Source organism: Microtus oregoni, unplaced genomic scaffold, assembly GCF_018167655.1.
Source record: "Microtus oregoni isolate MIOR12 unplaced genomic scaffold, Mior012 000011F_ref0000422, whole genome shotgun sequence".
Taxonomy (NCBI): Eukaryota; Metazoa; Chordata; class Mammalia; order Rodentia; family Cricetidae; genus Microtus; species Microtus oregoni.
This window is the reverse complement of record NW_024543070.1, coordinates 16,741,888-16,754,063: the sequence shown is the minus strand read 5'-3', so window position 1 is coordinate 16,754,063 and position 12,176 is coordinate 16,741,888. Positions and strand designations below refer to the sequence as shown.

Here is a 12,176-nt window from a genome sequence, read left to right as displayed (position 1 = left end):
AGTGGAAAAGAGAACATTTTAGGCCTTTGAGTAAAATTCTTTGTAAGGAAGATATTTTATTGATATACCCCTGCATTCAGCATCATTAGAATATGTGGTAGTCATAGTTTTGTTCTTCTTTTATTTCATGTATAGTAACTAGATCGTATTAGATTTCATTAAGAGCGACATTTAAACAAAGATGGGGCTTTCGTTCAGCTGTATAATGATGACTGTTATAAGAATAAAGACAAATGAAAGAACAGGAATAGAAATTTCAAAGTATGAGTAAGTGAAATAATATGATTTTCGAATGATAGGTACTGGACATTGCCTGTTTCTTGTCCTCCTTATAGTTCATTCGTGTGTATTCTGACTCAATAAACATTAGTGACTGAATGACTTGCCAAAGATAACAGTTCCCGTCTCAAGCAGATCACACATTGAAGGAGAGGTAGACTCTTACAAAGCTGGAAGCAATGTTATTTACATAATAAACAAAATCCTGTGCATGTCACTTGGTAGTACGCATCCTGGGGCCCTGAGGGGGGTTGGTATGATCGTCCAGTTCTGAAGGCAGAGTACTGCTTTGTTTTAAGGAATGTGATACGGTTTAAATAAGGTTTCTGAGGAATGTGCCAAACATCTCTTTTGCCTGTTTCTTGTGTCCCTTGCTGCGGTTTCCAGAACTATGAAATATGTTATCAAAAGACAAGTTCACAATTTTTCCTTTGCTTGCACGAGGCTGTGCCGGAGACGAAAGGACTTACATGGAGTTAAGTAGCAAAGAAAAAAAGGGAGTGCCATAAACCTTCAGTTCAACTGTTAGAATTTTAACTTTCCCACGCAGCTGAGAAGACTCAGTATGAATGGATCTCTATCTCAGCATAATTTTCACAAAACAAAGAAAAGGAAAATGGAAAATTAAAATAAGCCAACGCAGAAAATATTTAATAAATATATATGCGTGAACACATAAAACCAGGAAACAGCATTTTTCAATCTGTTGGTGGCCACATGGTGGCGCTGCAGGCTAAAGAGACGCAAGGAAAATTTAATTGAGGCTGCACCCGAAGTCACAAGACAAAAAAGGAAAATCCTGACCACTGGGACAAAAGCTGAGGCTCCTCAAGACTGAGGAAGGAAGAAAATATCCTAGATCCTTCCATCTAAGTGGAACGTCTGAGGTTTATGACTGCTGAGAGCTGTGGCTGGGACCTGTAGTGGGTAAAGAAGAAACAATGGCAGCCAGAGGGTCACGCTTCCCCAGACAAAGGCAAGTGCTATTATTTCTCTTTCTGTTCTGGGAACTGTGTTGGGCAGGCTCTGAGTTTGCACGTTATTCTGTAACCGAGGAAACAGAAAGGGGATCCTTTGTGGCGAATCTGGCAAAGGAACTGGGGCTAGGGGTGGAAGCGCTGGCTGCAAAGAGAACTAGGGTGGTTTCTGATGATAACAAACAGCGTTTGCTCCTGGATTTTCACACTGGAGATTTGCTCACAAATGAGAAACTGGACCGGGAGAAGCTGTGTGGCTCCACAGAGCCCTGCATACTCTATTTCCAAATTTTAATGGATAACCCCTTTCAGATTTACCGGGCTGAGCTGAGAATCGTGGATATAAATGATCACTCACCCGCCTTTCAGGACAAAGAGATGATTTTAAAAATACCAGAAAGCACAGCCGTAGGAGCAGCATTTCGATTACAAAGAGCACTAGACTCAGATGCAGGACGCAATGGCATCCAAAACTACACCATCAGCCCCAACTCGCCTTTTCATATTACAATTCATGACAGCGACGAAGGGGTGATATACCCAGAGCTGGTGCTAGAAAAACCTCTAGATTGGGAAGAAGAGCGGGAGTTCAGTTTAATACTCACCGCATTTGACGGCGGGTCTCCGCCCAGGTCAGGAACAGCCACTGTACGTATTCTGGTCTTGGACATCAATGATAATGCCCCGCAGTTTTCCCAGGAACTTTATCAAACCCAGGCTCCAGAAAATAGCCCCGTAGGACTTCCTCTTGTTAAAGTCTCTGCAGAAGATGTGGACTCAGGAGTCAATGCAGAAATATCCTATTCGTTTTTTGATGCTTCCGAAGATATTCGAGCAACCTTTCAAATCAACCCTTTCTCGGGGGAAATTGTGCTCAAAGCCTTGCTTGATTATGAGTTAGTAAAGTCCTATAAGTTAAATATACAGGCAGTTGATGGTGGAGGCCTTTCTGCTAGATGTACGGTTTTAGTTCATGTTTTAGACATCAATGACAACTCCCCAGAACTGATCATATCATCACTAGTCAACGAAGTTGTTGAGAACTCTCCCGAAACCGTGCTGGCAGTTTTTAGGATCAACGACAGAGACTCTGGAGAAAATGGAAAGACCGTTTGCTACATTCAAGAAAATCTGCCTTTCCTTCTAAGACCTTCTGTAGACAATTTTTACATCCTAATGACAGAAGGAGCTCTGGATAGAGAGACCAGATCACAATACAACATCACTGTCACAGTCACGGACATGGGCACACCCAGGCTCATGACCCAGCACACCATAACAGTGCAGGTCTCTGATGTCAACGACAACGCCCCCGCCTTCACACAAAGCTCCTACACCCTCTTGGTCCAGGAGAACAACAGCCCCGCCCTGCACATAGGCACCATCAGCGCCACAGACTCAGACTCAGGCTCCAATGCCCACATCACCTACTCGCTGCTGTCCACCCAAGACCTACAGCTGGACCTATCCTCGCTCATCTCCATCAATGCCGACAATGGGCAGCTGTTCGCGCTCAGGGCGCTGGACTACGAGGCCCTAAAGACCTTTGAGTTTCGCGTGGGCGCCACAGACCAAGGCTCGCCCGCGCTCAGCAGCCAGGCGCTGGTGCGGGTGCTGGTGCTGGACGCCAACGACAATGCGCCCTTTGTGCTCTACCCTCTGCAGAACGCCTCTGCGCCCTTCACAGAGCTGCTGCCTAGGGCGGCAGAGCCAGGATACCTGGTCACCAAGGTGGTGGCTGTGGACCGCGACTCGGGACAGAATGCCTGGCTGTCGTTCCAACTTCTCAAAGCCACGGAGCCAGGGCTGTTTAGCGTATGGGCTCACAATGGCGAGGTGCGCACCTCCAGGCTGCTGAGTGAGCGCGATGCGCCCAAGCACAGGCTGCTGCTGCTGGTCAAGGACAATGGCGATCCTCCGCGATCTGCCAGTGTCACTCTGCATGTGCTGCTGGTGGATGGCTTCTCTCAGCCCTACCTGCCTCTGCCTGAGGTGGCGCGCGACCCTGCCCAAGATGAGGATGCGCTCACGCTATACCTGGTCATTGCCTTGGCATCTGTGTCTTCGGTCTTCCTCTTATCTGTGCTGCTGTTTGTGGGGGTAAGACTGTGCAGGAGGGCCAGGACATCCTCGCTGAGGGCCTGCTCAGTGCCGGAAGTACATTTTCCTGGCCACCTGGTGGATTTCAGCGGCATGGGCACCCTGTCCCAAAGCTACCAATATGATGTGTGCCTGATGGGAGGCTCTTCTGATACCAATGATTTCAAGTTCCTGAAACCAATAATACATCCCGATGTTCATGCTCATGGCTCCCAGAGCAATGGTGAAGAAAAGCCCATATTTTGATGTCTCTACTTTTGAGTATGTTTCATCCATTTAATGTATGGTACAGCCATATGAATGCTAGTTTAGTTGTGCAGTAGTTGCAACTCAAGACAACCCAACTTCATTTTCAACTTCCAAGTAGGTCACGTTTACATTCTTCCAATGTTTTTACAGTAGTGATTACTTTTAATAGACTATGTACCACTTTAAGTTTTAGATTTGGTTCTTTCATAGCTCACAATAATTTGATGTTATTTCTCATTACAGAAAATTGAGATTTGGGGGTTTTATTGTTTTCTTTTATTTTCTTTTCTTGCTAATCACTAATCCAAGTGTTTTGCATGCTAAGCAAGTGCTCTGCCATTGAGCTCTACCTCTAGCTAGTCATTTTTTAAAAGTCTAGTATTTTAACTCTTTGACTTTGACAATTTCATGCATCTATGTCACGCATTTTGTTTTTTATAACCTCCTTGCTCCTTCCCCATTGTTTATGATTTTGAATATTCTGATGATTCCCATGCTAGCATACTATTTAATGGGTTTCAGCATGACTTCCGCAAACAGAGGTTTCATTCATTCCTAACTTCTGCTGTTCCCCTGGTTCCCTTCCTTCTCCCTGCAGGTCCCCCATTCTGCTTTCTGTCACAGCTATTTCATTACCCTTTCTCTCCTTCCTCAAGAGCTCTTTCTGGTGTTCATGCTTGCTGTCATATAAAACAGATTGTGTCATATAATAAAATACAGTGTAATAATCTGCATGAAAATCAACATAAATTTGAACACACTTACATTTCTGTGTGGTAATATTTATGGACTGTTGGAAACATACTTTTCATTTTATATTGATACTTAAAGAACTGTCCAGTTTAGAAATCGAGATAAATTAAAGGTTATAGAAAAATAATTTTGATCTCCAGCCCCTTTCTACACAGTTCTTCAAGTGTGATCTGCTTCCAGGTGATGTGTTTAGACGGCTTTATCTTGATAGTCAACTTTTATGTGTTACCCACTCGTTACAAAAGGATTTACAGTTCTTATTTCCCATTAATAGACACACACACAAAAGGTGTGTATTTCCTTTCTCCTCGTTTCCTGGTATAATTCTCAGAAAGTGTTGCCAGTTTTGTTTCTGTGGGCTTCTATGGATCAAAACCAAGACTACTAGATGAGTACCATCTCTGAAATAAAACTAATATTAATGTCCATCTAGCTGGGTCTCTTATGTACACTTAGTAGTGCAGTATAATTATATTTCCTTTCTTGAAAACATCTTTCCCAGACCTGATAGCTGCCCTTAGATTTGGCTAAATTTCCATTTACTGCTAGTGATTTTCTGCCCCTCTCATTCCAGGCTAAGTGAGCAAATAAAGAAGTGGTTACCATAAGCTGTACCCTTCCTTCTTTCTACTGATTTTTCACATCATAGTCCTCTTGAATATTAACTTTTTCCCTTCAAATATTCAAACACCATATACAAAAAAATTCTGTTTGTTTCCTATATATCTTTTATTCATAGTTTTTCTTCATTTAGAGTGTTTACCAAATGGCTGTCCTGTTTTTTTTGATTTATAACTTTTTTTCATTTTTTTTTTACCTAACAACTGCAGTTACCCTCCCTCTTTTCCCCCCATTCCCTTCCCCTGACTCCCATCTATTCTGCTCCCCATTCACTCCTTTTCCATTCAGAAAAGGGCAGGCCTCCCATGGGCATTAACAAAGCCTGGCACCTCAAGTTGAGGGAGGACCGAGCTCCTTCCCCTGCATTAAGGCTGGGCAAAGTAATCCAGTATGGCAAACAAGTCCCCAAAAGCCAGCTAAGCACCAGAGACAGGTCCTGATCTCACTGCTAGGAGTCTTACAAACAGATCAAGCTACATAACTGTCACACACATGCAGAGGGCCTAGGTTGGTCCCATGCAAGCTCCCTAACAGTTGGTCCAGAGTCCATGTTCTCCAACTAGCACAGGTCATCTGTCTCTGTGAGTTCCTCTGTCGTGACCTTGACCTTCCCTGGCTCATACAATCCCTCCTCCCTTTCTTCAGGAGGACACCCAGAGTTTGGCCTGGTGCTTGGCTGTGGATCTCTGTGTCTGCTTCCATGAGTTCCTGGATAAAGGCTCTCTGATGACAGTTAGGGTAGTCACCAATCTGATTACAGAAGATGGGCCAGTTCAGGCAGCCTCTCCACAAGATGACTCGAGCTAAGACCCCTAGCAATAGTGGAGAGGATGTCATGCTTTTAATATTTGCCTCACACTGCCCACCTTTTATGGAGCCCAATATCATTTCTCAGTTTACTTTCTTACTTTGTTGGAACCCAGTTTCATTAATACAGATGCAGAGATAGTTTTATAAAAACAACTTTTGGTACTTTACATAGTGCAGCAATCTTTTCATTTGATTGATAGTTTGTTTGGGTATAAAATTACAATTTGAAATTTTCTCTCTCAGAATTAAAAAGTACTTTTCTGGTGTGGGAGATCCTTTTGGCTATGTGTTGCTTTTATTGGTTAATGAATAGAAGAACTGCTTTGGCCTGTAGGAAGGCAGAACTTATCTAGGTGGGGAAAACTACACTGAATGCTGGGAGAAAGAAGGCAGAGTCAGTGAGAAGCCATTTAGCCCGGCAGGAGACAAACACTAGAACTTTACTAGGTAAGCCAAAGCCTTGTTGTGATACACAGATGAATGGAGATTGGATAATTTAAGATATGAGTTAGCCAGAAATAAGCTTAAGCTATTGGCCAAACTCTATTACAAATAATATAGTTTCTGTGTGATTATTTTGGGGCTCAGCAGTTGGGAACAAACAAGCGGGCTACTTACAATACTTTTCTTTTTCTTAATTGTGTAGATGCACTTTTCATAAGGAAAATTCCATTCTAAAGAGTATCTCATTTTCTGCAATATTTTTTTTCCATTCATTCTGGGAGCATTGGAAAACCTACCCTCAGTAGTCTGAAAATACCATAGCAGAAACTACTTGTTAACATTTTCACAAGGATATACTCTGTCAGAGTTCAGACTCTTAGTTCAGAGAAAATTTCATTTTATTTTGCTATAATTTCTTTCCTGTATTTTCTAAAAATTTTGATTGAATATTTGACCAACTGGACTGGTTCTGTAAAACCCTTTCTATTTCCCATTTGCCTCTGGCTCTACTTTCCTTCACTGCTCATCTAATCATTTGATCTTTGTATGTAAGCTTTCCTTTTGGCATATAAACACTTATAGAACATTTTTTGGTTCTGCTAAATTTTTAAAACAGTATTCATTGGAAATATAATGTTTTTATCTGTAATTTGCCCTCTTAGAATATATCCCAAAGATATACTTGAACAGCATTATTAATGCTTTATAGTCATTTTAAAAATTAAGAATGTGTCAGAGAAGTTAAAGAAATTTACCAAAATTATATAGTTTGTATGGGACATTTAAGTCCCCTAATCTTTTCTGTTTTCTTTTTAACTCTTGAAGCAGGGTCTCAACTAATAGTACAGGGTAGCTTAAAATGTGCAATCGTTGTGACTCTTCCTCCTGAGTATTGGGACCACAGGTATTATGTAGGCAGACCCACGACATTGGTAAGTGTAAGAATTTGTGCTCTCCTGCTTTCCAGCTTAGCCTTCTGGACTGCCTGTGGTGTGGGATCATGTGTCTGCAATAGACCTTGTTTCCCACAGCCTGAGAGCATTGCTTCAGAAGAGACTTGAAATCTCACCACTCAAAACTCTCAAGTTCTCCTTTCCTTTAGTTTAATTTCATACTTTTGTTCAGCAGTACTTATGTGTCAAAGGCTAGAGAAAGTTTGCTGATCTCTCTGAATCAAGTATCCATTCTTTACCTTGAGTGACTTTGCTATCTCTGTAGACACAGCGAACAGAGAATTCAACACTACTGTAAGTACACCTTCAAATAATAAATTGTTCATCTCATGATTAACTTTAAACTTCCAGTTTTTCTAAATCTAGAATGTGAATAGTGTTATGAGAGACAAACCTGCCATTTGCCCTAACTCCAGTGATGGACTTTTAGCCATTTCCTGGAACTTTGTAGTAAGCTTCTCCCATCTGTTTTCTGTCTTTAAATTCACGTGTGCACATTAGTTTTGTGAGTTCTCTAAACTGCGACTTCCCTGTCCACTTGATGGGTATTTCAAAGGCAGAAGAATAACTGCATATCGCCAGCACACCTACCTTTCGGTTTCTATCTTTTGTGTTGTTTCATTTTCTTTTTCAGCTATATATAGAACTTAAATTCTTAAAAATTCAATCAAACAGTATTTCTCAACTACAACTATTTCGTCCATTGCTGGGCACTTTTGCAACTTTCAACAGTGGACATCGCTGATGAACGTCTAGCATCTGTTCCCAACAGTCTAGCATCTGTTCCCAACAGTTTCCTCCTTTAGTAGCAAGCATTATTTCAGTTAGTGATATTCCCTAGTTTTAGAGATGATACTATTTGGGTCTAAACAATAAAAGAGTAAGTATTCAAGCTCTGTGACTAAAAGCTCTCCCTATGATGCTGTATTTGAGTAACTGTGTAGTGAGTGCTTCATTAGCCAGAACATGGCATTATGGTGTCATCTGCTGTTAAATTTTCACTCTCTTTAGGAAAGCAAATTTCTTTTTTTTGCCCCTGAACTTCTATGTCAGCAGAATATCTTGGGGACCTGTGGGAGATCAGTGTTAGGAGTAAGAGTATACTTTACATAAAACACCACATTTGTGAACCACTTACTGAATTTTTGTCACTTGCAAGAAAATGAAACAAAACTATGAATTTAAATAATATGTTTCTTAATGTGTACCATCTCCTGACTAATCCAGTTTCATAAACCAAGATTACCTCTAACACTTCTCATTGGACACTTTTGCTTTTCCTTTCTAACTAAGGAAGGCCTAGTGGGAAGGGATGAGTTAAATTTAACAATGTTATATTCCTGAGATACTTAACACATGCTTTAAAACAAATAGTAACATCATCATAAATTACAGAGAACACTAATGAAAAATATACTTACTAGTGACCACATAAACAATAACTATTTGTCTCTGGGGGACATTCGATGTAAATGGAATTTAAGTAGCATTCATCTAACTGTGAAAACCTGAGAAGACACATGGTGGCGCTGCAGGATAATGTTACAGAAAAAAAATTACATTAAATGCTACGGACCCTCAGCCCCACTGAGCACGGAAAACTGGGAAGAAAGAGCAAGTCGTGAAGGTGCTACCTAGAAACCGTTTATCCTTCGGATTCTAAGGATTCTGTGGACAGATCAAGGGGCGCATCTTACAGAGCTGTGTGGTGGGGCAGAAGTGATTCTTTCCGAAGCCTGCTGGAAAGGGGCTATGGAGAACAGAGGAGGAAGCCATCTGCAGACAAGGCAAGTCCTGCTTCTCTTTGTTTTGCTGGGAATGTCTCATGCACACGCTGAGCCTGGGAGACTTTCAGTGGTGGAGGAGACGCTGAGTGGGGCCTTGGTAGGCAATTTGGTAAAAGACCTGGGCCTCGAGGTGGGTGAGCTGTCTTCACGGGGAGCTCAAGTGGTCTCTAAGGATAACAGACTGCCTTTGCAATTGAACATAAATACAGGAGATTTGCTCCTGAGCGAACCGCTAGACAGAGAGGAGCTGTGCGGCTCCACCGAGCCCTGCGTGCTGCATTTCCAGGTGTTAATGAAAAATCCCTTACAGATTTTGCAAGTTGAGCTGCAGGTAAGGGATATCAATGACAATTCCCCCATATTCCTGGAAAAGGAAATGGTTCTAGAAATCCCAGAGAATAGCCCTGTTGGTGCTGTGTTCCTACTAGAAAGTGCGACAGATTTAGATGTAGGAACCAATGCTGTGAAGAACTACGTGATAAGTCAGAGCTCTCACTTCCACATTACGATGAGAGTTAATCCTGATGGCAGGAAATACCCAGAGTTAGTTTTGGACAAGGCACTGGATTATGAGGAGCAGCCGGAGCTCAGTCTCATCCTCACTGCTTTGGATGGTGGGACTCCGCCCAGGTCTGGGACTGCCTTGGTTCGAGTGGAAGTCATAGATATTAATGACAACTCCCCTGAGTTTGAGCATATGTTCTATGAAGTGAAGATTCCAGAGGATAGCATCCTTGGCTCACTGGTTATCACTGCATCGGCTTGGGATCTAGACTCGGGAATTAATGGTGAAGTATCCTATGCCTTTTCTCATGCATCAGAGGATATTCAAAAGACATTTGCAATCAATAAAAACTCTGGAGAAATAAGCTTAATAGGCTATTTGGACTTTGAAACAACCGAATCCTACTCAATAATCATTAAAGCTACGGATCGAGGAGGACTTTTTGGGAAATCTACAGTAAGAATTCAGGTGATGGATGTGAATGATAATTCTCCGGAAATTTCTGTGTCATCATTTACCAGTCCAATCCCAGAAAATACCCCAGAGACATTAGTTATGGTTTTTAGTATCCAAGACAAGGACTCAGGAGAGAACAGCAGAATGGTCTGTTCTATTCCAGAGGACCTCCCGTTTGTCCTAGAGTCATCAATTGAAAATTACTACCACTTAGAAACGGAGGGAGCGCTGGACAGAGAGAGCAGAGCTGAGTACAACATCACCATCACAGTCAGCGACATGGGCACACCCAGGCTCACAACTCAGCACACCATAACAGTGCAGGTCTCTGATGTCAACGACAACGCCCCCGCCTTCACACAAACCTCCTACACCCTGTTTGTCCAAGAGAACAACAGCCCCGCCCTGCACATAGGCACCATCAGCGCCACAGACTCAGACTCAGGCTCCAATGCCCACATCACCTACTCGCTGCTGCCCACCCACGACCCACAGCTGGATCTCTCCTCTCTCATCTCCATCAATGCCGACAACGGGCAGCAGTTCGCTCTCAGGGCACTGGACTATGAGGCTCTGAAGACCTTCGAGTTCCACGTGGGCGCCACAGACCAAGGCTCGCCTGCGCTCAGTAGCCAGGCGCTGGTGCGCGTGCTGGTGCTGGACGCCAACGACAATGCGCCCTTCGTGCTCTACCCGCTGCAGAACGCCTCTGCTCCCTTCACAGAGTTGCTGCCCAGGGCGGCAGAGCCAGGATACCTGGTCACCAAGGTGGTGGCTGTGGACCGCGACTCTGGCCAGAACGCCTGGTTGTCATTCCAGCTGCTCAAGGCCACGGAACCCGGACTGTTCAGCGTGTGGGCTCACAATGGCGAGGTGCACACCTCCAGGCTGCTGAGTGAGCGCGATGCACCCAAGCACAGGCTGCTGCTGGTGGTCAAGGACAATGGCGATCCTCCGCGGTCTGCCAGTGTCACTCTGCAGGTGCTGCTGGTGGATGGCTTCTCTCAGCCCTTCCTGCCTCTACCGGAGGTGGTGCGCGACCCCGCCCAAGATGAGGACGCACTCACGTTGTACCTGGTCATTGCCTTAGCGTCCGTGTCTTCGGTCTTCCTCTTATCTGTGCTGCTGTTTGTGGGGGTGAGGCTGTGCAGAAGGGCCAGGGCGGCCTCTCTGGGTGGTCGTTCTGTGCCTGATGGACACTTTCCTGGCCACCTGGTGGATATCAGTGGGGCGGGGACCTTGTCACAGAGCTACCAGTATGAGGTATGTCTAATGGGAGGTACTGGCACAAATGAGTTCAAATTCCTGAAGCCAGTTTCTCCCAACCTACCACTCCAGTTCCCTAGGAAAGACATGGAGGAAAGTCCTACTTTACGCAATAGTTTGGGGTTATTTAGTGACAGCAGCTAATGCTATATTTCATTTTATAACTATCCCAAAACAATATGTATTTCTCCCAGTTTGCATGATCTTCAAATCTCCTAGTGTTTGCATTTAGTTATGTCCCTTCCTGTCTTCATTTTATATCAGTGCTTGTAATAAGATGGTAATGTTTAAACTGTGGCCTGTTCTGTAGGATATCCTAACTGGTAAAAGAATTTACTTCCTTAAACCCCACAAAACCACTCCATCTGTCTTTCCCCGCTGCACTTTCACCTCCGCTTTGCTTTGATGAAATAAACAGACCACTTCAGAAGTAGTTGAAACCTTCAGGCATTATCTTTCCTTGACTCTCTTTTTGTGCTTTTTCTTGAGGCTTACTATTGTGGATACTATTTTCAAGTAAGTTTATTTTAAAACCATCCTGGTTTAGAGATCATGTTTGAAGGTTTGTTACTGTTCGGTATATTGGTATATTGGAAAATCTATACTGTGATCCAACCATTAGGCCCATTGAAAAGGAGCCCATAGTGGGTCTGGGGATGGCTCAGTGATAGGTTCCCAGATAAATGACAGCACAGAATAAACAAGCGGGGACAGTGATGATCTTCTTAATAACTCTGCCGTATGCGTTCAGGAAGGTGACTGGGGAGGCGCATGAATACTGTGGCCACTTACAGAATCCTGGAATATCAGACATTTTACTAATGTCTTACTAATGTCACAAGGTCAGAATATAAGTCAGGTGTACACAGGCACCCAAACAGTAGTTTAGATAGTAAGAAAAGAGCTTGTGAGATAATATATAATTTTGATTATTTTCTTCCTGAAATAAACAAGCATTGCTGAGTACTGATTCACA

The 12,176-nt window shown here is 43.2% G+C and overlaps 3 protein-coding genes across 4 annotated transcripts in view; all 3 read left to right on the top strand.

Moving 5' to 3' along the window:
• The window catches only part of LOC121453419 (protocadherin gamma-C4), a 725,389-nt gene that overhangs the window by 415,779 nt on the left and 297,434 nt on the right, over positions 1-12,176 (top strand). The gene's annotated exons all lie outside the window — the stretch shown is intronic.
• Positions 1,221-4,353, top strand: LOC121453438 (protocadherin beta-18-like). The gene has a single exon (XM_041660228.1). It carries the CDS (start codon positions 1,221-1,223, stop codon positions 3,600-3,602), a length of 2,382 nt encoding a protein of 793 aa, XP_041516162.1. The 3' UTR covers positions 3,603-4,353.
• On the top strand, positions 8,811-11,661 carry LOC121453426 (protocadherin beta-11-like). The gene has a single exon (XM_041660214.1). It carries the CDS (start codon positions 8,939-8,941, stop codon positions 11,342-11,344), a length of 2,406 nt encoding a protein of 801 aa, XP_041516148.1. The 5' UTR covers positions 8,811-8,938; the 3' UTR covers positions 11,345-11,661.

Bases quoted from the DNA above. Each gene is read 5' to 3' on its own strand.
- LOC121453438 (XM_041660228.1), top strand. From the start codon at position 1,221: ATGGCAGCCAGAGGGTCACGCTTCCCCAGACAAAGGCAAGTGCTATTA.
- LOC121453426 (XM_041660214.1), top strand. From the start codon at position 8,939: ATGGAGAACAGAGGAGGAAGCCATCTGCAGACAAGGCAAGTCCTGCTT.